Source organism: Tasmannia lanceolata, unplaced genomic scaffold (assembly GCF_043159265.1).
Source record: "Tasmannia lanceolata isolate RefF3 unplaced genomic scaffold, GAP_Taslan_0.1 ptg000013l, whole genome shotgun sequence".
In the NCBI taxonomy this organism is placed as follows: domain Eukaryota; kingdom Viridiplantae; phylum Streptophyta; class Magnoliopsida; order Canellales; family Winteraceae; genus Tasmannia; species Tasmannia lanceolata.
This window is the reverse complement of record NW_027518690.1, coordinates 13,229,996-13,257,432: the sequence shown is the minus strand read 5'-3', so window position 1 is coordinate 13,257,432 and position 27,437 is coordinate 13,229,996. Positions and strand designations below refer to the sequence as shown.

The following is a 27,437-nucleotide window of genomic DNA, read 5'->3' as shown; positions in this document are numbered from 1 at the left end:
AAAAAAGGGAAAAATAGACCACCTCAACTATCTGACATTTTCAGTTCTAACCTACAATTTTGAAGTCACTAACAACACCCCCTGATGTTTCGTTGGGTTTTTCTAACGTGACTGAGTGGACAGAGAGCAACGAAGAGCAGGAAATGACAATAATGCCCTCGTCTTCCTCAACTAAAAATTAGGATTTTTATACTTGAAAACTGAAAATCAGGGTTTGATTAAATCAAACCCCCTCATTTATTTATCAGCACAAACCCTTGATGTAGTGGTTTTACTTGTCTTCATTCACGTCATCATCATGTTTTGCGCATAAACCCTAATATTTTAGGGCTTTTTCTGTTAATGTTTTTTCTTAAAATGTGAGTTTGATGAATACATGGAGTGGGGCTTTGTTGTCTGTAGTGGGGGATGTCTTAAAGAAGATCCACTTGATGCCATTGAGGAGGAACTGTCAACTAGGAAGAAAAAAGCTTAGAAGGAAATGGCATGACGCTAATCCCTTTACAAATTGCTTAAAACCAGTGATTAGCATATTTTTGTCCTCAAAATATTAACCTAGGTTAGTTTAATTCATTCCGTCAGGTTAAAGTGACAGACCGTCAATGGAGGGGGTGTACTTAAATGTGTCAGAAAGTTCACGGGTGTCGTTGGTGACTTCGAAACTATAGGGTTAGAAGTGAAAATGTCATGTAGTTGAGGGAGGAGTCTATCTGTATTTTTCCCAAAAAAAAAAAAAAATTTAGGGAAGTGATATATCCGCCCTTTTTTCACTAGGGACACCTACCTTCAGTGTATCAAGGACTGCAGAGGCACTGATGTACTTTACATGCAAAGGATTCAATGCATCTAATTGCCACGTACACTGCAGCTAGATGTCCCTAGAAAAGAAAAGGGGCGCATTTATCATTCCCCAAAAATTAAGGGAAGTGATGTACTTGCCCCATTTTCTTGGGACAGCCTCCAACCCTTTTGCACTAGAGGGGGATATCCCACAAGTGACAAAAATGAGGCGAATATCTAATTCCCTTATCACCTCCATACCCAAACCCACTAATCTCACTTTTAAATTCTTTTATTATAGATGCACCCTTTTAAATATCTCAACCAAGTTTATTTTTGATAATTTTTTAGCAAGAAAATTTAAGTACTTAATTTAGGTTTTGATTCTAAAAATTAAAGGTCAAAGTCAATGAAGAGCGTTTAACCAACCTCTAGAAGAAGGAAATCCAGAAAAAAAGAACCCCATAAAAACATTTCCAAACAATATTGTTTTCCATAATTTCCTTTTGCACAGATCCAACACCCCCTTAGGCAATGGTTTTGATAATTATGGAAGATGTTGAGGGATATTTTGGTTTATATACTTTGATCAATGAGGTTTTTGGTAGTTTTTCCTAAGAAAAATTGGACCCAACATCTCCACCTTGCACATGGCTCACGTTGATGGCAATCAAAACCACAGAAATGCAAATCTTCCAAAACACCATCTTCAATCCCCCATTTTTGCATGCCTAACCTTGGGGCGGCAAACTGACATGGGTGGAAGTGCCTAATTTTGAGGGTGGCGACAATATTGGCTCCCTCACAAAGTACAGAAGAATCATATTATCAACAAAGTAGTGAAAGAAGTATTGATGAAAGTTAGTGAGGTTCCAAGCTATCACAAGTAAAAAAATAGTGAGATTTCAAGTGCTTACTTTGTTAGATTCACAGACTTCTATGTTAGATTTATTAGATCGACAAGCTGCCAAACTGTTTGTTCCATTCCTCGTATGTTCCCAGTTCATTCACAGAAACGGAGGGCCTCACCTCTTGCAATGCATCCTCAAAGTCCTACAATTTGGTAAGAAAACTAAGGATCAGTTTGGTTGCATATAGTTGCCTGGTAGAGTAGTTGTGAATAAGTGAAGTAGTAGTCCACAGATGTAATAGCAGTGAAGTAGTCTCCTCATAGAGTGGTGGTAAGTAGTGCTTGGTCAGTTGGTTGTAAACTAAGTAGTTTCTTAGTGCTTACCGAAATAAGGGGGGCAGTAGGGGTGTCATTACTAAGAGAGAGAGAGAGAGAGAGAGAGAGAGAGAGAGAGAGAGTGCGCACTGAATTTCAAGACTGCTAGCAAAAAACCTTTTTTTCAAATAGTATGGTGGGGGACAAAAGTCATGCCACATGAGTACACAAAGTAGAGACGTGGCAAGTAATCTCCTACTGAATCAAAACATGCAACCAAACACCATTAGCAGATGACATGGCACCCCAAAACCAACCAAGAACCTAGTAATAGGCTCAGCTTGTTGAACATACACATAACATACTAGCATTCCCGGTTCATGCTATGCGTGGGGTAAACTGGTGGGCCTTACCATATAAAAATGAGGTGTAAAACAATGGGACCCTAGCTAATGCATGGATTCGGGTGGAGATAGTGGGACGCACGACATCAAAACATGAGGTGTCAATGGCAGGCCACTCCCCATCAAAACATGAGGTGTAAAATGGTGGAGCCCACCCTATGCTTGGGTTGGGTATATTATGGTGGGCCCCACCCACTCCATCAAAACATGAGGTTTACAATGGTGAGCCCCACCATGCTATGCAGTGGGTGTAAAAAAATTCTGGGGAAAACAATGTTCCATGGGAAAAATATCCAAGGCCTGGTAGGTTTGCAATTTTCCTTGAAAACGGATTTTTTTATTATTTTGGAAAACAATTTCTATGGAAAGTTAGTTTTCATGGAAAAATTTCCAACAAAAATTTTCGATGGGAAAAAGTTTCAATAAAGTTTTTTATGGAAAAAATGCCAATAAAAATTTTCATTGCAAGAAAAAGAATGACAAGTGACATTTAGTATATATTATAGATGTGGGTATGCATGCAGGCATGTAACCACAAACTCAAGATCATGCAATGTTACCTGAAGAGTGACCGGCCTCATATCCTCCTTTTTCAGCTTTGTAATCTCAATGCCTTGCCTCAGAGCCTCTCTCAGTGGTCCCATGGATGCATCCTTCACTAGGTTCTTCATGTCTGAACCAGAATACCCTGAAAACTAAAAAGGAGATTAGTTAGAATTTGGACAGAAAATGATTGAAGGAAAGGTTTGCTTTTCACATTAACATCACAATCCTCGAGAGAAATCACACATATAGGGGTAGGTTCAAAGTAGACTGTGTATATACCCTCTGTCATCCTGCAAATAGAATCCGTATCTTCGGCTGAAAGCTTGAACAGTCCATCCTTATCCAAAAGATTACGAATAATCCAGGCCCTTGCTTCTTCACCACCGATAATGTAATGTTACAAAATTGTTTTTCTAATGGTCCAAAATCAATGTAACATTGAAAACCTCACCTGAAGAAGGGAGAGGTATGTACAATCGCTTTGTAAGTCTTCTACGTGCAGCTTCATCAAGCTCCTGGGGTCTATTTGTTGCTCCTGTTTTTAATATCCAATAATCAAAACAAATGGAATGGACTGATCTGACAGCTATGATATTGTTCACAGAGGAAAAAAATAGCGAATTGGAGATTAAAAAAGGAGAAATGATATTAGCACAACCATGTTCTGATATTTACCCTAACCCTTCCCGTCTTTCATTAGCTAAAGAGCTGTCAAAGGTTATTACAGTTTCCAAAAAGCTCTCACAAACCAATTAAAAAGAAAAAGACAAGCTGAGTTTGTGCAATTATTAAAATATGGTTGTGCTGATATCATTTCCCTAAAAAAGTAGTGAGAAATCATGATTGATAAACATGGTGTTTGAGAGTCCTCAATAATTTGATAGGAGATCATCATTCATTTCAACTAAGAGAGGCCTCAACCTCTGAAACAAGGTTTTTTGCATTTCGGCTTTTCTGACAGGTATTGTTAACTTCCCTTCTAATTTTTTATATTTTGTAATTTCTCCCTTCTAATGCATTTGCCTTCTCTCCAAGAGCAAAGAAAGAGATGAAGAAAAAAGGAATCATTTTCATCAACAGGCGAATGCTCAAGCTCATGAAGACTCCAATAATTCTTATTGCAGGAAAAGTGTTAAGGACATCCTGATCCAATGATGCAAAGAATAAGTAAAGAAAGGAACTCTACAGCTTTAGATCTTCAATACAATGCCAAACAGGCCATGTATCTAATAAATATAAGTTTAATCCCCCCAAAACAAACATTAGAACAAGCACATCCTAGAAGATACAAAGTTTAATAATAAAACATGAGGAATGCTAAACAGAGGGGGCGCCCTTGCAGAAATGGGACGAAAGGGCGCCCACATTGGATCCACATCACCATAGAGCATTTATAATGGCATAAAAGTCAAAAGATGTTAATTGCTCTATGGTGACGTGGATCCGATGAGGGCGCCCTTTCATCCCATTTCTGCAAGGGTGCCCCTCAGTTTAGCATTTTTCATAAAACATAGTGAAAATTTATTCATGGTAATGCAGCATTACCACTTTATAACTGTAACAAAGAAACAGATGGGAGCCATCAACCTTAAAAGCCTTGGAATCTTAACCGAACTTTGTTCGGCTTCACTAATTAATCTTTTCAATCCCAATAATTATTAAAAACAATACGGTAGCAATTGAGCATAGTTCATCAATTACCTATTAAGAGAATCTGTTCGTTTCCACCGTCAAAGCCTTCCATCTCAATCAGAAACTGTGTTTTAAGCCTTCTACTTGATTCATGCTCGCCTTCAGATTTGCGCTTCAATATAAATGGTATACTCAGCACAAGATAATAATTGTTTAGAGTTCGTGCAATTAATTAAATAACCAGGTCATGCAATTATTTAAATATCCAGATGTACCTGGGATAGTAGCGAATCTATTTCATCAACAAATATCACAGCAGGTTGACGGCAACTGGCAACACCAAAAAGTGCCCTCACTAACTTTTCACCCTCACCAATCTACAATCATCACCAACATATCAATACTTGGACAAACCAGATACATTACAAACAGGCAGCAATAGTTAAAATCTTAATCACATAACCTCTAACAATCTATTGATGATTTAAGATGACTTGTCAAAAACACAAGCCTAGCATCATTAGGAACTGGTCTTTTGAAGCATGCAGGGAAGCATTCATCTTCTCACTAAGGATTAGGTTCAAATGCGAACAAACAATGCAGAACTCCGTAGTTAAAGAAGGTATTCAGCATGCTGAGCTCTCAAAATCAGTCATATCTCCATTGGAACTGATACTCAGATGGTTTCAAGAAGGGAAATGAAATCAGCACAACCGTATTTTAATAATTGCACAAACCCATCTTGTCGTTCATTATTTAAAGAGCTGTCAAAGGTTATTACAGTTCCCAAAAAGCTCTGACAAGCCAATTAAAAAAGAAAAGACGAGCTGAGATTGTGCAATTATCAAAACATGGTTGCACTGATATCATTTCCCTTTCGAGACTTATCTCTCGAAAAGGGTAGGTTAGTGGAAATTAATTGATATCTGGGGAGAGATATTTGTACTGCTGCAAGGATGCGAGGTCCATCTACTCCATCCATAGAGGCAAATGTTTTTTTTTGTTTTTTTTTGTTTTTGAATGGTTGTTGCAGATGGTTTTGACAATATTAATGTTTCTTCCCAAGTTCCTCAGTTAGGAGGACCTTCCTCCATCGGTTGCTTTCTTTATGTGAATTCAAAATAAGACGGGCGAATCTTAAGTACGTCCTCTCACATTTCTCTCCTATGGAGAATGAAATTACAGCCGAACCCAACTAGTTTGGGACAAAGGCTTAGTTGAGTTGAGTTGAGTTGAGGAGAATGGAATTACATCATGGGCTGAGATTGCCTTCTTTAGAATATCAATGATTATCTCAATACACCAGCTTTAGCTAATCTACCAACTAATTCTTTGCCTGTGTATTCTTTTCCTCGGGGATGCCCGACAATATTTGCACTTTCCTTTTTCTTGTTTTTTGATAAATTTGTCTTACCAAGCAAGAAAAAACACAATTAGGAAACAAATGGCTCCTTCCAAGCATTTTTTTTATTTGAAACTCAAAATTTATTGAGAATAGCAAGGATTACAAAGGTTTGCTGTTTGCCAATGACCATCACAGGTCTTTGAAACTCACAAGAATGTATATATCTAGAGATATATGTATCCTTACATGCGACTTATATACACCATGTCATGATAAACACACACATGTCAACTATGGTCCACAGTTTGCGCCCAAGTTACAGTATGCATATCTATAAGGGACAGTCCTTATGATCCATTATATGGGAATCAATGATATAAAAGTTGAATAAAGAAATACATACCCACTTGCTTGTCAATGAACTGGCAGATATATAGAAAAAAGTTGCTCTAGCCTCTCCAGCAATAGCTTTCCCAATCATTGTTTTGCCAGTCCCCTAAGACACGAGAAGTATTCAGTAAATCTAATTACTAATCTAAGCATGTGGTATCTATTCCAGCAGTTCAAGTACTTACAGGAGGACCAAATAGAAGAAGGCCTCTCCCTGGAGAGCGGCAACCTCGAAATATGTCAGGGCGTAAGAGAGGCCATATAACCATCTCAGTCACACATTTTTTGGCATGGTCTAAGCCAGCTGCAATATTGGGAAAAATGACAGTAGATTAGGGCAAACTCTTCATGACAAATAACTCAGAGAACAAACCTAAACATAAAAGATAGCAACACCTAAAGCACCGTAAATACTTACCAATGTCATCCCAACGAACATTGGGATCATGATCCATTATCTCATTACTAACATGCTCAATAAGGCGAGGTTCCAGATTTCTCAATTTCTCAGGAAGCTCACCGTCAGGACCACATAACATTTCCAAGCTGAAACCAAAACATAGAAATAAAAATCTAAAACATCCATATAACCCTTAACGCATTTATGTATAATTATAACAGACCACATTTATCCAATTGTAAACCAAACGAAAAAAGGGACATTCAGATCTCCTGATCACTAAAAGTGCAGCCTAGAGATGAAACATCTAACGTATAAGAAACAGAATATTAAGAATTCATCTGGCTGAAGATAAGTATATTATGAAGCAAGAATAAAGTTGTTCTTTTTTACCAATGAAATGAAAGGTACCATTGCCTACAAAAGTTTGTGCGTGCACGTGTGCATGTGTGTGTGTGTGTGTGTGTGTGTGTCAGTGTGTTTGCAGGGCATTGCATTTTGTTTTTAGGGGCTACAAAAAGGATAGGGAACTGATATCTGCACTACCATATTTTGATAATGGCATGGCTCACTTTGTTTTACACTTTTCAATTAGCTTTTCACGGCTGTTACAATACTCAAGATGCTACCGATATCCAATCAAAAAAGTGTAAAACGAAGTCAGTGGTGCGATTATCAAAATCTGGTAGTGCAGATATCAGTCCCTAGAGTATAATAGACTATTGTAGCTTCTTTTATGCTTGAAGTATTTCTTGGGATCACACTTTTGTATGGATCTGTATGGCCATACTAAAACATCATTCAAGAAGTTTAAAGAACATAAACTCAGCTTAGAAGGACATTGTTTATAAATAATTTAACAAGTTAAAAGAAAAACATGGCCTCAGCTTAAGTTCTTCATAACTCTGCCACATAAATTTTAACCCGCTGTTAAAAATCTCCACACATCAATTGTTGACTTGCGCGAGTTGGCTCCCATTTAACTAGGCCAAGTTCACATTGAGTCCAAGTTTTGCCCTACCAGTCAAAATTCCTTTGACACACTTGAGTTAATGAAAAATGAACATGTAAATCATTGTCTCACTCGAGTTGCCACCCTTTTACCATGGCCAAGTTCTTGTCCGAATCTGAGTTTTGAAACACTTTTGGCATGACTATCTAAAACTATTAAAAGTTCAAAACATATGCTCACACTAACCATCTTTTTGTTGAATCTTCTAATGCATCATCGCACTTCCCAGTCATTCGTGAATTTGCTATATTACCCATGTTGTTTCCATTGGATCTGATGGGGGGGACAAAACTACCGCGCATACCACGACGAGAAATACCACCTGACCTCACGCCATAATTTCTGATGTTACCTATAGAGTTGTTATCACTTTGTGGAGAAACAGAAGCACTTGGAGAGCCCACTAAGCCATGTTTTTGTCTTGTATCCATTTCCTGCAAAAAATAATAATAATGAAGAAAAAGGATGAGTTGACTCCAACTACTAACATGTCCAACTTAGAAACAAGGTTGTATGAAATTGAACATCAAAATTATGTGTGTGTGTGTGTGTGTGTGTGTGTGTAAATTGACAACTAAAATAAAGATTTCAGTCTGGTTCAACAAGAATTTTTGAAAAACAAAATAAGTCACTCTCACACAAGGTTTGGGCCTAATGATGATCTCTACTTATAATAACTTCAGTAAAAAAGGTCCAATCTGATCTCTCAATGAGAATCGAAGAATGACAAACAAACTCCCAAGTTAAATCACAACTAGGGCTGCAAAAACCCGACCCACATCAACCCGACCCGAAAATAACCCGGGTCGCGTTTAGAAATCATGGGTTTTGGGTTGGGTAGGGTTTTAGGTTGAAAAACCCGACCCAATCTCGGGTCGGTAGGGTTTAAAGAAAAAAAACCTGAAACCCGACACAACTCTTATAGGTGTACTATGACTTTCTTAAATATCTCTTGAATAACATGGCAAATTATTTTATAATATATTAATATAATTGTTTTCATTGGGCTGATCATGTCTATGATGTGAAAAAAATAGTTTCTTTCTTAAATTTTTGCACTTGATGATATAAATTTAGAGATTTTTGGCGTGAAAACTTGTCGTTTTCTACAATCTTTGAAATTAGTCAATATCCAACGCTAAATAATAACAACCCGACTCAACCTGAGAAATATGGTTTTCTCAAAGAAAACTAAACCCGACCCGAAATAATTTCTCGGGTACGGTAGGGTTCTTGAAAACCCGACCCGCCTGACCCGAGTTGCAACCCTCTAAGAAGCACTGGTACTCTCTGGAGGCCCACGCACCGGTATCGGGTGCGTATTGGGTGCGCCCGGGTACTCCCTGGATGCGTACCAGGTACGCACCCAAACAACAAACAATTCAAAACTGTTTGGGGCTCAATTTTGGGCTCAAAATTCCATTTAGGCCCTGTTCATTTGAGATCGTTACAACCGATTAAGAGCCCAAAACTTATTATTGGAGTCAAAATTATGTTTAAAATTATGTTTAATTTTGAGTCCAATAATCTGTTTGGGGCTCACATTTTGGGCACAAAATTACATTTAGGCCCTGTTCTTTGAGATTGTGACATCGACAACCGATTGAGAGCTCAAAACTGATTATTGGAGTCAAAATTATGTTTAATTTTGAGTCCAATAATCTACTTGGGGCTCGCATTCGGTTGGGAGTTGGGACAATCCCAAACAAATTGGGCCTTTAATTTTTAATTTTTATAAATATATCCACGTAGAAGAACCCAACTAGAACCAGGATTAAAGCCGGGTAGATTCCTTTCACCTTCTTCATGAAATTTTTATAAAGGATTCATTTAGCCGACCCCAACTAGTTTGGGACAAAGGCTTTGTTGAGTTGAGTTGAGAATAAATATATAATAAAATACAAAAAATATATTATATTCAGCATGCACCCAACATACCCCTATCCTTTTCTTTTTTTAAAATCACGTATCCACATACCCGTATCCGTGCTTCATAGGCATTCCTAATCACAACCAACCTATATATGAGTGTTTCATACTGTTGAGGGCAAAATTCGCCACCAGTCGGGAGTGAACACGTGGCACCAATTGGGAGCGGACATGTGGCTGGCACCCCAACCAATAGCAAGGACTCTAATCCTAACTATAAATAGAGGCACAATCTCCAACGTAAGCAACTTAATCACTTTTGTATTCAGTCAGTTCCAGAGTTCTCATCAAAGAGCTCATAATATTGTTGCCAGTACTGACTTACACATCACAGAGCCTCCCCAAAGTCCAAACTCAAGACAGGACTCATCTTAGTTTTAGAATCTGTAACTTCCATAGTAAAATCAATAAACTCATCAACGAAGAACAAACCCCATTGATTCAAAATTTCTACAAAGAGACAGAACCCCTTCACTAAATCATGAAAAGAAGTACGAATGTGAGTTGTTGGAAGAGATGGATTAGCACATAACGTTTTCTTAATTTCCTGGATAACCTGGAAAGCTGCAAGCTTAATAAGGAGAAAAGTTAGCCACGCAATGAGGAAAATCCATTAAAAACTAGGGGTGGTTATTCGGTTATAACCGAACCGAAATTTGGTAACTGAAATAATTTCGGTTACCAAATTTCGGCAACCAAAACCGAACCGAAATTTTTACAAACCGAACCAAAACCGAACAGAAAAAAAATTCGGTTATTCGGTTATAGAAAAAGAGGGAAAAAAGCAAAATCCAGGTTTGGATCGGAGGGCTAGGATCATCTGATCGAAATGATTTTTTGAACACAACCTAATTAAGTTGTGATCAATCAAATGGACAGTTTTGATGATCCTACGGAGTGCACATATAGCACTTTTTTTTGGAAAAAATGGTTTTTATAGATGACCGAAACCGAATAACCGAATTTCCAAAAAAACTAACCGAAACTGAACCGAAATGGAAAAAAACCAAACCGAACCGACCAAATCGGTTCGGTTCGGTTTGGTTATTCGGTTATAAGCGAATAATGCTCACCCCTATTAAAACATGAGCAACAAAAATCCAAATATGGTTGCGAGCAAATGCAACAGATCATTCTTGAATGGAAGAGACCATGGTTACCAGAAGCACCCTAGCAAAGAGGGAAGCATGCTTCCAAAGCATAATTTGACTTGCTTCCTCAAAAATGGGGAAGCGCACTTCCGAAGCATGGGAAGCGCATTTCTTGGTTATGTGGTTTGTGCTTCACGTTTTTGCAACTTCATGCCTCCCGTAGACATAGTTTGGGCTTCCAAATTTTAAATTTCTCGCTTCTATTACTATGAGAAGTGTGCTTCATTTTGATGAGAAGCACGATTCTCATGTATTGGATGTAAGCTTCCTCTAGTAGTATCAGTTAACTCTGTTCTTTCAGCGTTTATGTGAAATAGCGTCTATTCTTTTGAGTGTTTAATGTGAAATCGCATCTATCCTAATAAAAAAATTGACTTTCCAAGGGCATTACTGAAATTGCAATTAAAATGCCTAATAAGCACAAAAATCTTTCATTCACTTCCTAGAAAATATTTATTTCCAACTCCAGTGTGTTGGAATTTAAAGGTCCACACATCACATTGTTGGGGATGAGTATGCATTGACATCTTCAAATAAACAACAAAAGGTGATTTTAGTCAAGGTTTTAAATTTCGTTTGGTTAATGTAGATGGATATCATCAAAAATTGAAGGTTCCTCTACAAAAAAATTATATGAGGTTGATTCAAGTTATCTTTATTCGTGTAATTAAAAAAGTAAGAAATTTTAGAAAAAAATCCCTTTCCAAACTTTTCCAAAAAATTCTTGCAAAAGGACAAAAGTATTGGGTCCATATTTTCTATAATCGGAACCATTGATCTGATAGATCGCAATTATGGGACCCACATGGTTCTATCAGTGTCAAATGGACTTCCCATACATAAAAATATAAAAGTAGGGGAATGACAAATTCACCCACTTTTCGAAGCTTGGTATCAGCCTATCACAGAGGAAGTATGTTATTGTCAGAAACAAGTATGTTAGGGTCTAAGCCTATTGGTATTCTCATGGATCCTAACATGAAATAAACCTTCTTTAACTTACAAGAATTACACTAAAACTTCAGTGTAACTCTTAACATAAACTTCTGCCTAACTTTTGACAGTAAGAAACCATGGGTAAGATTAAAATAAAGCAACAAATAGCAGACACATACAAATATCAATGTACATCTATAAGCACGAGGGAAAGAAAAACAAAAGAAGTATCATGATATAAATGGGAATATACAATGTAGAACCTTATGGGCTTCCTTCAACAGAAGGAAGGCCGAAACTTTTATGCCTAAGGCCATGCATCATTAACCATGGTTTTAAAATAGCATCGGTAAATTCAGAACAAAAAAATACTCAACAGGATAAATTAAATAAATTCGTAGAACCTAATGGGTTCCCTTCACAAAAAGGAAGGCCAAAACTTTATGTCTCAGTCAAAGCATCATTCGTCATGGTTTTCAAATATAATTGGTAAATTCAGAAGAAAAAAAATACACAACAGGAGAAATAAAACAAATACCAATTTTATTCTTGCAGTAACAAATCCATTCCCAGAAATATTAGCATTAGCTTCTTCATGGATTGATGGAGACTTCGAACATTCTTGTCTTGGGCTTGAAATTTCCATGTGCTGACGCTTTGTTCGCAAACAATTCCCAAGAGTTTCTTCTTCTTCTTCTTCAAGTACAGGTGTACCACGACTTTTCAGGTAGTTGTGGGTGTATGAGTTCGCCTTTTCAACAACAATGCTTTCCTCAGAGCCATGAATATCAGGGTTCAAAATTTTCTTATACGAACTGCCATTTGGCTTTGAACCCCGGCTACCATACATTGAAGTTAGTTTCGTTTGTGTCATAACTTTTGAAGCCTTGAGGCTAAACTTGTCATTCTGCCTATCCAATTGGCTTGCTTGAGGCAATTGGTGCTCTTCCCTGAAGCTTGAACTTTGAGGACCAGCAATATTGGCATCTATTGATGCATCAGGAATCTGAAGATACAAAAACAACTTCATTAATGATGCTAACGAATCAAGTAAGGCTTTTGGGATCAGATACATAAACAATTCGCACAGTTCCTATCTTCCATATGTAGCATGTATCAACAATAAGTAGCTCAAGTATTAGACCAATGGGCCCAATACCTTCAACCATGGTTTTGAATTTCGGCCGAAATCCGAATTTTCGGGGATAATATTTCGGTTTCGGTCCAAACCGACACTGAAAGTACATTAAATCGGTTTTTTTACATGATTTTGGCTACAAGATTTCCATCGAAATTTGTACTGCACTTGTCTACTTTCTACTTGGGCATGTGACCTGTCCTATCTCTTTCTTAGGATACCGAAATTGGTTTTCCGAATTTTACATGATTTCGGCCGAAACCGAAAGTTTTCATTTTCAGTTGTGGCCGAAACAGACACCGAAACCGACATTTAAATCCTTGCCTTCAACAAGCAATGACAGAAATAACTAATATAATGTTCTATTTATGAATAGTTTGAAACAACATTGAGCATCATGTATACATGATAACGAAGCTTGGAGTCAGCACCCATACCACTCCATCAGCATGGTTTCCTTTGGATTTTTGAAGCAAAGACCGAAAGTACTTTGACTGCTTAACCTTCTCAATGTCAATAACCTCTCTCTTGGCAAAAACAAAACCTTCATCTCTTTTTGCTTGTTCAAATGCCTGGCTGAATTCATAAGCAACTCAAACAATCATTTTTATATATTAGAATGTGTAGGGAGGAACAAATGACGATAAATATTAATGGGCAGATCTTTCTCAAAATAGAACATAGAAGGAACTTAGCCGACACTACAATCAACAACGGCATTCAAGACTATAACTATAGCATAATAGTTTCAAGGTTTGAGCAAATTAAAAGGGGCACTTAAGGTAAAGACACACTTATAAAGGCCTGAACGCTAAAGACACTTAACTCGGTTCGATCATAGCTCTGGTAACAGTATTTATACACAATGGAGCCAATATACCAAATCCCCATATTTAAATAAAAGGGATATATGACAAATAAACTACTGAAGAGATAGGCTTGAGAATAAATGGCATCAACAACACTCGGAAATCAAATCATATCATGAAACTGTATGAAGAGGTGATCGAATCAGATCATAAATTGTAAATTTTTTATTTTATGAAAAACAAAAATATAAATATATATTTGAAATATTGGAAAAATAAGATATGAGCAAATCAATAATATTCCCAAAATCCACATCAAATTTTAGATTATAACATTCATGCATTTCTACGTAGTAACACACTATAAGAGCATCTAGGGCAAACAGGAAAGAATTTGGTAATATAATGCTACCTGCAATTCAATTTCATGTCTCCTTAGTTGATTGAGAAAAATAATTTTACACCATTAACTATCATGGAAATCAAAATCAACCCCGTTTTCAATTTTCTTTATGAGTCAAAATAATGTTGGATTTGAATCGTGAATAATTTTCTGGTGGAACCATATATAAGCATGACATTTGAAACTATAAAGTATTTTAGTTTCAAAACAGTAGGCATCAAGATAAAACGGTAGCCTACCAAGTGAACTGATAGTAAAATAAACTCCAGTTATAGACGGAAACTTCTGAACTGCTCAAAAAGAGGGAAACTACTGTTAGAAATATACCTTGAATATACTTTGTATTTTGGTATTGTGAATATTAGTTGTATTCATAAGAGTAGATTATGTATTTGAAATTCCAATAGGGGGGGAAGGGGGGTGAATTGGGTCTAAATAGGAATTTAAAATTTGTTAAGTGTGATTACCTAGAAATTAAAATTGCAACTAACCCTTGTTGAAATTTAAATCACAACAAGCAAAGTAAAGATGTTACCAGTTTGCAAGGAGAAGGAGAGTGAGAGAAAGAGCCAATGAACACAAGAGATTTTTAAGTGGTTTGATACTTGGATCCGACACCAAGACCTACATCCACTCTACCAAACCTTCTTGGCGCTTCCACTATCACGATCCTCTTTTCTTGAAACCGGGCCAGATCGGAAGACCCTTTTCAAATGCTTGATTCACCTTTCTTAGTGGGCCGAACCGAAGACCCTCTTTACAATAGTTGAAGAACAAAGAAGAAAGCTCTTAGGCTCTTGGAAGCCTTGATACAACTTGAAGGCTGACAAAACACTCCAAATACAAGATACAATGAATCCCTATGGAGATCTTCCTCAAAGTGGTGTGCACGTTCAAAGTTCTTAGAAGATTTTCAAAAACACTAAAAATTTGAAAGTTTGAATTCAAGAGTAGTTGTAGATCATTAAAATCCCTTAAAATTCTCTAAAAATAGTAAAATACCCATTAAATGTTGTATTTATAGCCAAAAATATGATATGACCATTGGAGGGCAAAATGGGAACACATTGGTCATAAATCAAACTAGCCGTTAGAGCACAGTGGCTCTTTTTACGCTTCCAGACATCTAGTTAGACATCTAGCCAGATGTCTGGTCAGACTTCTGGTTCGTAACAGAAGGGTGCACACTGAACTTGTAAAATTCATATCTCCCTCGTGTCTTATCGGATTTTGACGTTCTTATACTCGATTTAAACGAAAACGATGAGATCTATAGTCTATAGTCTGCCATTCAAGTGCTAATTTCATGTCTTTTCACTTTTAAACTTTACTTCGAACTTAAGTGATGGGTCCTTGGGCTATATCCTTTTGTTTTAGCAATATTTGGGATCTTTTGAAAGTGATTTTTCATGAAATCAAATTGGGTTCAAAGGTGGTTTTGAAAATGGTCTGAAAAATGCTTTGAAATGCAAAACCACATATGAAGAGATCTTCAGTACAATCTAAAACACAAAATGTAAATCTTGGAGCTCTTGATTGAACTATCTTGATCTTCTTGGGCTCTTGGGCTTGAGGAACTTCTTTATCAATCTTTGAATGCATGTGACTCCTCCAGCTTGAATTCTTGAGAAGATCACCAACATGAGTTCTCTCAACCTTGCCATTAGCACTTTGCACATAGTGTTGGCTTTGATCAATCATGTCTAAATCACAACACTAGCAAAGCCATTAGCAACATATAATCAATTTGAGTTTGTGGATCATCAAAACATAGATAGGGTTGAACCTTAGGGCTTACAGTATTCTTTTAGTTATTTTCTTTGAGCGACAGTCTATATCCTAAATGGAGATTACATTAGTCTAATTACAATTATTCCCTCATTTTTTTAATGACAATTATTCCCTCATTCTCGTCGTTTAGCTTTTCCAAGTTATTATGATATCATACTTTGGATCTAGGGTTTCAACTCAAATAGGGCATTTGTGCTCATCAAACCAAAGTGTTGATATAATGGAAAAATAAACATCAGTTGGAAGGCAGGAAATTTATTTCTCATTGCATTTCCATGTAACATGGGAAAAGAGACCCGAAATTTTGTGGATGATGCCACAAGGACTTGAGACCTAGTGCCTATGTATTAATTTGAGAGAAATACGCATCTAAAAATACCCAAGTATAATACAAATTTACAAACATAACCAACCATTCAAAAATATGCAGACAAAACAAAGTTTGAATTTTTAGTAAGAAGTAATAGAAAAAACTTTAGAAAAGATTTCGTCTTTGTTTCTTTCTCTCCGTGGTTCTTTACCCTCGATCATAGGCAATGAGACCCCTGCATATCTCTATAAAATATTCAAAGATGGAAAAACCAAAACAAGGAAACTTTGAGTTCCTCAAGCATTATATGGTTCAGAAGATGGCAATCCATTAGATCTATAATGAGAAAATCAGAATAAAGAACAGCTACTACTACAATAATTGGCATTCACTTGTTAGAAATATGTTAATGTGATACTTCATATAATAGTTATCAAAGGACTGAATGTGCAAAGGGAAAGCACAAAATGATAAGTCTAAAATGAAGAAAACGCAGGACACAAGGATCAAGAAAATAGTGGGAAAGCCGAGAAGAAGTGTATGGGAAGCATCATAGGAAGTAAATATGAAATGTGTCATTGGAAGCAAAAGAGAAAGGTATAGGATGAGACGGGGCTACGATTGGTTAGGGAGAGAGGGTTGTTAATATAGGTTAAAGTAACGAATAAAATAAGAAGGACCAATGGTTGATCAAAGTTACAAGTTTTAAAGACATAGTTTTACAATTTTGACTTTTTAATCTTTTCAATTCCATGTTAAATTGTATTGTAAAATTACCTTTGTCGCCTTAGTTCTTATCATATTTTTCTGTCTAGCTTGTATTACAAGCTAAGACGTGTTCAAGTAAAAGAGTCTAGTTGATTTTGTAATTTCTTTTGTACAAAAATTATTTTATTTATTTATACTTAAAAATCCCAAATATATCACATCTTTTCTTTTTCTTTTGTACAAAAATTATTTATTTATTAATATTTAAAAATCCCCAATTGATCACATCTTTTCGCTTATAAAATAGGATAGGGTTAGCACTTATTTTGCTAAAACGCACTGCATTAGAAAATGGGTATACCCGCAATGTGCAACAAAGAATGAGTTGTAACTTCACCACGAAGCCCTTGGAAATTTAGACATCAGTTGATCTTTTAAACATAAGTTGCATTTAGACTATCAATACTCATCTTACGCGCATCAAAACAAACAACATATCTCTAGCATATGCATTTATACATTGTAGATGAAACCCCATATGATAAATTGTGGGCATGGTTTTAAATGTTCCCGAAATTTCTCGCAAACGACCGAAATATTTCCGTTTTCATCGCCATCGAAATAGAATCTCAATGAATTCCTTCGATGTCATTATTTCCGTCGAAATTCCCAAAATTTTACCGAAACTCCCGAAATTCAACCAAAATGGTCGAAACGACAAAAAAAATGGAAAGATGTTTTTTTTTTAATGGTGAAAATTGGAAAGATGCTATGATTTTCATTTCATTTCATTATTGTAGAGAATGCTATTTGGTAGGCAGCATCATTGACTGCACATCAAAGTAATTGTATCTTATGTATGGGATGTCAAATCGGCATGGGACCAAGAATGCCTCATAAATTTATGTGGTATTGACGTAAAGTTGGGGTCCTTTGAGAGGAAACAAGTAATTGTAGTTTCTTATACTTCATTATGTTGTACTTCTTTATAGACTTTGACATGTGCAACAACGCATGTCACTAAGTGTTCGCTGTGATTAAGCTAGGGGTGCAACTCGGATCAAGTTCAACCCAAGGTTTTAAATCTCGGTTTCGGTTTCGGTTTCAGTCATCAGCGAAACCGAAACGTTTCGGTTTCGGTACGAAATTTCGGATGAAATCTTGTAAAATCATAGAAACGAATGAAATCATATGAAAATGATGGAATTTTAAGATGAAACTTTTGGAAATGCTAGAATAAGCACAAATACACACATAGAAACCATCATTTAAGCATGAAAGTCATCTATGGTAGTTCAACAACATCAAAATTTAGAAACATGCGCTATCGCATATGTTGGAAACAATGAAGTGTATTCTAAAGTCAAAGGAAAGAAGTACAATGAAATAAGTGTAATGTAAAGAAAGTACAATCACCAACTATCTCTCTAAGGGGCCCCCTCTATGTCAATACCACATTGAATTACGAGGCGGTTCAAATTCATCATCCCTCCTTCTCTCATGATGGGCACGGTGCATCTGCTGACGAATTTGATCTTCAATAAACAAGTAGTATTCCTGCCAGGACATGTTAACCACATGTATTTGTTGGTATTGCTGGACATAATAATCAAAGACATACTGCTCAACTTGCATCAACAGTCCCAAACGTGGGTACATGACATTAGGGCTAGGTATTGTCAATGCTGCTCCGTAAGAAGATGATGCCTCGCCATGTGCATTTGCGTATAGGTCATATGGCATCCCATAGCCATATGACTCAGTCTATGACTGCGTCTGTGTATTAGAGCCATATGGGTACCCATAGCCGTAAGGAGTAGTCGAACCTTGTCAACTCTCAGAAGATGCATCAATCAATTCATAACCATATGGACCAGAATCGGTAGAGTTGGCAATCACAACACTCCGCGAAATCCCACCTTCCATGCTCATACCGTCGAATGTGTCTGTCAAACTATCAACTCCATAACGTGAATGGGCATCTAGGGAGTCATTTTCTTCATCGGTGGGTTGATACCTCCGTCGTCGTTGGAATGCTTGCCCATGCCTTGGCTGTGGTCGTGCACCATGATCTTGGTCTTGTGTAGCATGGTCAAACTCCTGTTCCACTGTGAATGGGCTAAGTGGTCTATAAGTCTCACCTTCCACACTTCCCACACTACCCCCTCTACCACCAGAAGTTCCAGCACCTCCCATGTTGCCCCCACCACCACTAGCATTGCCACCCCCTCTATCATCATCTGATGGCGAATCTGTCGACCAATCATCATCACTATTCCGTATTGGAATGGCAACGGGTTGAGAGAGGCCCTGTGTCTCTGGCAATGTATCCGAATCTATTCCCATCTCTGCAATGATTAGAGGATTCGGTCTACCTATCAGGGCATCAATCAGCGGCTCTCCAACCTCCCTCACCCACTCATATAGAGGGTCATCCTCATCATTTTCACAGAATATGTCCGTCAGATCAATAGGGTCGGTGTAGTCCTCCCGATTATTGCTTGTAGAGACGTGCTTCATCCTCAAACGTGTGTTGTAGTGGACGTATACAAGCTTGTGTAGGTTTTGATGTCCAAGCCTGTTACGTCTCTTTGAGTGAATGAGGTTGAATGTGCTCCAATTTCTCTCACAACCTGAAGAAGATGCTGTCTGAGACAACACTTTTACCGCTATCTTTCTTAAGTTAGGAGCATCTGACCCATATAACACCCACCACTCAGCTGCATAATAATAATATTTTAATTAGTTACTGTCGATTGACAACTAATATTTATAGCAAGCCTTTACCTGGCAATGTCGTAGCTCGCCCGGCCATAGCAGCTGCACGTCCAAAGGAGGCAGTTGCATCCCTAAACCACTTGAGCTATAATTGAATTAACACCAATAGTTAGTAGTAGAAAATTCTAATGCATATCCATCTATTTACGTTGAAATAATGAAATGCTCACCTGTCCAAGAACAACGGATTGTGCAGTCGCATCCGGTTCCAACTTGGCTACCACAGTCTCTAAGTCTTCAATGAGATCCATTCGAGTGCCAAGGTTTTGCGAGTACTGGTACTTTGGGTTGAGATAATATGCTAAATAAAATAATAATTTGTTAGTATATTGTAAATAATGACGTAAGAGATAATAAATATAAATTGATGACCGTACCAGTCGAATGGAGTGGGTGAAGGAGCATTTTCGTCCATCTATCATCAATGATTTTATGGTAGCCCTGATAGGATCGAGCAGCAGCTACTATTATTGCCTCTTTCATCAATTGGATGGCGTGATACAAAGAACCCATGGTAGGCTTTTTGTCCCCATCTACCATCCTCAATACCTTTACAATTGGCTCCAATATACCAACTATAGTCCTGCAATGATCCCAAAAAGGATGGTCTACCGACGATCTCCTCGGCCTTCTTCCCAGCTACACTCCTGCTCTCCTTAAACTCATTCCACTCTTTGCAAGAGAATAATTGCTTTAGACCAACCTTCTTATCCAACATACTCTGGAGAGCGACGTAATTAGTTGCAAACCTAGTAAGCCCAAGGCGTACCAAGTCTCCTCCACACAAGCTTCTCATGTGGGCCAGTATATACCCATGATTGTATAAGAAGTTAGTCATTGATCTGGCCTCATCAACTAGCTTCTTCACCGTCGCTTTCTTTCCGATGTCCTTCAGCATAAGGTCGATGCAATGTGCTGCACACGGAATCCAGAACATACTGTACTTCTCCATAATCTTTTGTCCTGCCTTCTTATAGTTGCTCCCATTGTCAGTGACAATTTGAACAACATTCTTCTTTCCAACCTCTTTAATCACTTCGACCATATGCTTATATATGAATTTTGCATCTTTTACAACGTCGGATGCCTCAATACTCTTCAAGAAGACAGTCTTACCATCACAATATACCATAAAGTTGATGATAGACTGTCTTGTAGGACCAGTCCAACCATCACACATGATTGTCACTCCATACTCGGCCCACTGCTTCTTCAGCCCATTGATGTACTCCTCCAGTTCAGCCACTTCCATGGGCAAGTATTTGTTCATAACCTCATATGAAGTGGGGGCCTTCACTCCTGACCCGTGTTGGCCAGCTGTATCAATAAAGTGCTGCAAGTATGGGCTATTTGCAGCATTTGCTGGGATGGCATTGTGGAAGGCAAATTTTGCATATGCTCGTCCAACCTTCTCCCTCGCATTTCCCCACATGCCCCTGATACCCCTTTGTTTTCCCTTTGTGCATATCGTTGGGTCCATGCTTGCTGGATCCCTTAGGCTGCCCCCACATGTCAAACCCATCTGCATTGGCTTTCCTCCTATGTTACCCTCACCTGCGGCTCCCCTCGAACTACCCCCACCCGCCTCGTGTATGGATCGGCCAAAATTTGGCCTCGTAGCATTAAGATTGTTGATATGCCGCCTCTCGTTCTCGATAGCCACAGACTCTGCCATAGCTCGTCTATACTCCATCATCTGTCTGCTTGTCTCGACATCAGATGGATATGCAATATCATCATCATCATCCATCCATTCTGCTCCATCATAGTTTCCCGCCACAGCATCGATAAACTCATCTCTCCTCCTCGCTTTATCCTGCTTATTTTGTTTGCTCCCCTTCAATGAATTTGAGATGAGTGTCATAACCTCCTTAGGGCAAGATGGGCATACTGATACATCTCCATAACCACCTACCAGGTGGTGTTTCAATCGTGTAACACCCCCACTTCCTATTTTCTTTCCGCAATAATTGCATATAGTCTTCTGCCTGCTGCCATTAGATCGCCCATGTAGCCAACCAATATCTCGAGCATCATCCCCATCCCCATCCCCATCCTCTTCATGACGATGTCGTGGCATGGTGACAGTAAAGACTTTGAAAGATCAAAGAGATAATGTAAATAGGTTGTGAAAATAGTAGCAAATTTTAGCAATATTATTCCTTTCAAAATTTTCTGGGAAAGTTAAGAAATGAAAAACTATTCCAAACTTTAACAGTCTTCCATTGTTTGATTACACAAGAATATAAGTGACTTGAACAGTTGAACCAAAGAAGTCATGTTTTATGTACAGGGACCTTTAATTAAATAAATGACATTCCTAAAGTCTACCATTCTCCAATAATTTGTGGAAATAAACAAATTTTCCAAGGAAAAATCTTTCCTCGAGAAATGTTGTCGCCCCCTGTTTCTTTCTAGTACAACCCCTTGTAGTCTAAAAGAGTAGTAACTAATATACTAGAGGGGGCTGTCCAGGGGAAAAAGAGGGTGGATATAGTACAGGGTGGGTTCAAGAATGTTCTGTGTAAGTTAAAAAACTGAGAAATGATATATCCACCGCCTTTTCTCCCTAATAAAACCCCTTGTAGTATAAAAGTGGAGTCATTTGTAAATAGGTTGTCCCCTAAAAGTACTGTATGACCTATGAAAATGATCCAAACCGTTCATTTGTAGGAACACAATGTAAATAGGTTGTGCCCCAAAAATCATCTTCATAGGATGATCCTGACCTTCCGATATATTTAGGGACCTCAAAATATGAAAACATGTAAATATTGGAGGGTCAGGATCATCCTATGGAGATGATTTTTGGGGCACAACCTATTTATGTTGTGTCCCTTACAAATGAATGGTTTGGATCATCTTATGAAGTGGGTTGTTGAGTACTTTTAGAAAAACAATGGGGCACGCACACGTACAACCTATTTAGTATTTACATTGTGGCCCCAAACCACAGATAAATGGTTCGGATAATCTGATGAAGTGGGACGTACAATACTTCTAAAAAAATTATGGGCGTTGATATATTGGCAGTTTGGCACCCATAGGTTGTGCCCCAAAAATCATCTTCATAGGATGATCCTGACCTTCCGATATATTTAGGGACCTCAAAATGAAAATGTAAATATTGGAGGGTCAGGATCATCCTATGGAGATGATTTTTTGGGCACAACCTATTTATGTTGTGTCCCTTACAAATGAATGGTTTGGATCATCTTATGAAGTGGGCTCTTGAGTACTTTTAGAAAAATAATGGGGCACAACCTCTTTACAATGTGGCCCTAAACCACAGATGAATGGTTCGGATCATCTAATGAAGTGGGCTGTACAATACTTTTAAAAAAGTTAAAAATTATGGGCATTGATATATTGGCAGTTTGGCACCCACTATAGGATAATTCACACCCCTTGACCGTGAATTGACGTCAAAAGGTGTTAAAAGTCTGCCAAATGCCCTCCTTTTTTTCCCGTCAATTCATGCTAAAAGGGTGCGAATTATACCGCGGGGGGGGGGGGGGGGGGGCATTACTTTTATCCCAAAAATAATAGCTTTATATGAGTCTTTTATTAAGGGTTTTTGCCAGTGTTTAAAAACGCGGGCGAAGAAAATCCTTGTCGACTCGACACGGGCGCGGTCAAGAACGCGGTTGACGCGGGTGACGCGGCCAAGTCAGATGAGTCGTAATTATTTATAAAAAATTTAGTATGCTTGGAAATGATATATTCACCTCTTTTTTTCTTAGGACAGCCCACTCTAGTGTAAAAGGGTAGTCATAAAAACACTAAAGGGGGTTGTCAAAGTAAAAAACAGGGGCAAGTATATCACTTCTCTTCTTTACAGTTAATTTAGAACTTTAGATTTGAGTTACTTTACTGATATTTTCCTACATTTAGTAAGGAGAATATCAAAAAGGGTTGTGCTAATAACAATTCCCTTATGTCTTTATTATTTAACCAGCTGTCGAGTGGTATAGCAGTTACCAAGAAGCTCTCAATCAAACAGCCGAATGGCAGTCCTAGGAAAGTGGGAGAAAAGCAAATGTAGAAATGATAAATTAGCCCCCTTTCCTTACCTGGGCTACCCTCTTGTAGTATAAATGAGTAGCCATAAATAAACAAGAGGGGAGTGGCCAAGGGAAGAAAATGGGGTGTACATATCACTTCCTCATATTTATTATGAAGAAGAGTTGCATCTGTCAGATAGTAAATAAGGGATTTGCTACCCAGTTTCGCGTCTTGCTTTTGGACGTGAGAACAGCCAGCCACCTATGAATTAAATGAAGAAGACAAAATCTGCCAAAGTCATTTTCTTAATAAACTATTCATTTTTATAATAAACTATTCATTTTTATAATAAATAATGAGGTTGTTGGGCAGAGCCTGTCATCTCCATCTCTTTTTCTAGAAATCTGTAAGATCACAGTAGCTCTTTCGTTTTTTGGAAAAAAAATCAAAATAGCATTAAACAAGACAAAAAAGCATTTTATATTGTTTTATCACCAACCCATCCTCTCCCATCCCCCTCAAGTTAGGGTTCTTTCTTTCTACCTTGAATGAAGAAACCTAAGCATATTTTCATGTATGATTTTTGCCTAAAATCTTTTTTTTTTCCCTTTTTTGATTGCGGGATGGTTGAGTCTAAGGTCACGAATCAGCAAGATTCTCGAAATCACCAAGACTCAGCCAAACTTGGCCAGGCTCAGCCAAACTCGGCCAGACTTGACGCGGACTCGCCGAGTTCTTGACTCCAAAACGCAGCCATTCCATTTCCGCGTCAACTCAGCCGAGTTCCGAGTCGAGTCGCCGAGTTTTGAAACACTGGTTTTTGCTAACCCAAAAAGCAGAGCCCTAGAAAAGTAGAAAGTAGAAACATAACCCATTTACTTTCTTACCATTTACCTCTGCAAATGAAACTCCGGGAAGATGAAGAAGCAAAGCCCTACAAACCGTGGCTTCGGCTCAAGCTCCGTGGCTTCGGCTCAATCTTGCAACCCTCCAGGAAAATGAAGAAGCAAAGCCCTAGAAACATAACCTACTTAAAGCTACAGGAGCTTGAGGCTGAAGCTTGCTTTGGGTTTGTTGGGAAGATGAAGAAGCTATACTTTAGCTTTGTTGGGAAGATGATGAAAGGCAGATGGAGGTGATGTAATTTTATAGGCAAGAAATCACAAATTCACATGCAAGGTCAGGTTAGATTCCCTCAGTCTTCCCCTTTTTTCACTTTTTTTTGGCCTCTTTGGTTTTTTTGTCATAATTTCTGATGAAATGTGACATTTCTTCAAAGATTTTGAAATTTTATGAGGCTTTTTCTATATGGCCCGTGATCTCACTAGATTTCGTTGAAATTTTGATGAAATTTCAAATTAAAAAGGGTTTCTTTTTACTATTTCGGTGTGGAAACGAAATTCAAGCCGAAATTTTGGAATTTTCGGTAATTTCACCGAAACGTTTCGGCGAAATTTTGCACTTTTCCGACTCTATGTTCTTTTCGTTTCGTTTTCTAGCGAAACCGAAATATTTCGGCCGAAATTTAAAACCATGGTTCAACCCAGGGAAAAAGAAGCCGGGTCGGGTTCGGGTTGATTTTCCCAACCCGAGTTGAGTTCGGGTCGGGTTCGGGTTGAGTAAATGTTTCCTCGGGTCGGGTTCGGGTTGGCCTCAACCCAACCCGAGTTGTACCCCTAGATTAAGCCATTATGTATGGCATTCTTGCTTATGTGATGGTTTCTAAGTATGTATTTGTGCTTATTCAAGCATTTTCCAACATGTTATCTTAAAATTTCATCATGTGCATATGTTTCCATACATTTCCTTGATTTTACAAGATTTCCACCGAAACCAAAATGTTTCTGTTTTCGTGTCAACCAAAACTAAAGCCGAAATTTAAAACCCTGATTGTGGGTAATAGGCCATTTTGGCTATTTTGCCACACCCAAACTCATACATACATTGCAAACACATCCAGATATGATGAACTAAATTCCAATTAATGCTTAAACTTCTGATTTCTCTATAAATGATAAAGTAAACAGATACAAAAGCAAAAAAAGGAAAAAGAAAAGAAAAGAAATAGAAGCAAATTCCGAGATGGAGACGTACCGATCGGAATCTGGAGCAAGGGAACGACGAGCTGTGTCGATCTTCGACATGATTTCCCTACGGATTGGATGAATGAAGGCGGAATCAATGGCGTCATGGGAATGGGAATCGAGGAATCCGATAAGGCGAAGGCCTAGGACTAGGGCAGCGGAGAAATCCCCTTTTTCAATGGCGAGATCGGCTCTGAATACGAGAGATTGGAGTCTATTTAGGTTTTCGTCCAGACCTTTTCTCCAACACACTTCTTTCTCCATAATCTCCCTCTTTCTTCCTCGTCTTTTACTTTTGCTTATTTCGCTTCTTCTTCTTCTGCAAAACTGCTGATTTTGGCTTCTGTGGAAATGTTATTTGTGTTTTCCCGCCACGAGAAAAGGGTTTATGATCAAGGGGATTGACTGTTTATAGTGGGGTCCCTTTGCTGGCAAAACAAATATAGTGGGGTCCGCATTGTCCCATGATCCAAGCCATTCATTTGTTGGGCACAACAAATGAATACACCCATTTACGTTGGTGCCCAACAAATGTCTGGTGTGGATCATCGAAAAAAGTGGGGCCCACTATATTTATAAAGATAAATGATATATTCACCTTTCTACAAATTGGAGGGTTGGGATCACCCTATGAGGCCAGTCATGCTGTACGGCTCAAAATGCTAGGCCACCAAAAAGTAGCATGTGCATAGATGAGTGCAGCAGAGATGTAAAATGACTATAAATACTCCTGTACCAGGTAAAAATGACAAAATACCCCGAGTCGTGCAAAATGACTAAAATACCCTTATGACATCAAAATAACCTCATATAGGGTAAAGTGACTAAAATACCTCAAGATCATGGGAAATTATCACAATACCCTCATATCAAGTAAAAATGACCTATGGCTCATGAAAAATGACTAAAAATACCCTCATGAGATAAAAATGATAAAAATACGTCATATTAGGTAAAATGACTAGAATACCCCCGTATCATGCAAAATGACCGGAATACACTTATACCGGGTGAAAATGACCAAATACCCTGAGTCATGGAAAATGACTAAAACACCTTATGACATAAAAAATTATCAAAATACCCACATATAGGGTAAAATGACTAGAATACCCCTGGATCATGGAAAATGGCTGAAATGCCCCTATATCAAGTATTTTAGGGCTTTTTCGTTTTGTTAGATTTCAAATTCAAATCCAAGGAGCGTCCAAACAAAAAAAAAATAATTTAGTTTTGAAATCCAAATCTATACGTGGTCATCCAAACTGCATTATTTATAAATTTGTGAATTTTAAAATTCTTGATTTCAAATCAATGGATTTTGGAAATCCAAATTCACCTCCAAATCCAAGTCCAAGGGGTATCCAAACGGGCCCTTATTATCACTTTCTATTATTATGTTAATCTCATGCTATGTTTATCCCTTTGAGTGTTCTGTATAAACACCCATTAGGGTTGATTGTAATCATCAAAGAAATTCAAAGATTAGTGAAATCTTCTCTAATTTCTCACCAAGAAAATGGTGTGAAAGCCGAGAGTAAGTGTGTGGGAAGCATCATAGGAAGTAAACACGAAGGTGTTATTGGAAGCAAACGAGGAGGGTATAGGATGTAGAGGGAGGGTTTATATAAGTTAAAGTTACAAGTAAGATAAGAAGGATCATGGTTGATCAAGGTTACAAGTTTTAAAGACTTAGGGACCGTTTGGATACACGGATTTTA

The 27,437-nt window shown here is 37.9% G+C and overlaps 2 protein-coding genes across 3 annotated transcripts; both read right to left on the bottom strand.

Annotated features, from left to right (window-relative positions):
- Positions 1-1,225: 1,225 nt before the first annotated feature.
- LOC143889835 (P-loop containing nucleoside triphosphate hydrolases superfamily protein) lies at positions 1,226-26,138 on the bottom strand. 2 transcript variants are annotated; one of them, XM_077394200.1, is made up of 13 exons: positions 25,727-26,138; positions 13,266-13,404; positions 12,229-12,696; positions 7,861-8,108; positions 6,681-6,808; positions 6,448-6,566; positions 6,276-6,368; positions 4,803-4,904; positions 4,597-4,699; positions 3,347-3,430; positions 3,175-3,270; positions 2,910-3,044; positions 1,226-1,833 (listed from the first exon to the last, which is right to left on the bottom strand). In XM_077394200.1, the coding sequence occupies exons 1-12, from the start codon at positions 25,978-25,980 to the stop codon at positions 2,956-2,958; spliced, it is 1,923 nt and encodes a 640-aa protein (XP_077250315.1). In that variant the 5' UTR covers positions 25,981-26,138; the 3' UTR covers positions 1,226-1,833; positions 2,910-2,955. The 2 variants fall into 2 exon arrangements, with proteins under 2 accessions (XP_077250315.1, XP_077250314.1); XM_077394199.1 differs by having other exon boundaries at positions 2,910-3,037; positions 25,727-26,127.
- LOC143889837 (uncharacterized) lies at positions 17,118-20,172 on the bottom strand. The gene is made up of 4 exons (XM_077394204.1): positions 20,005-20,172; positions 19,798-19,928; positions 19,637-19,712; positions 17,118-19,569 (listed from the first exon to the last, which is right to left on the bottom strand). Exons 1-4 carry the CDS (start codon positions 20,165-20,167, stop codon positions 18,680-18,682), a joined length of 1,260 nt encoding a protein of 419 aa, XP_077250319.1. The 5' UTR covers positions 20,168-20,172; the 3' UTR covers positions 17,118-18,679.
- Positions 26,139-27,437: the final 1,299 nt, after the last annotated feature.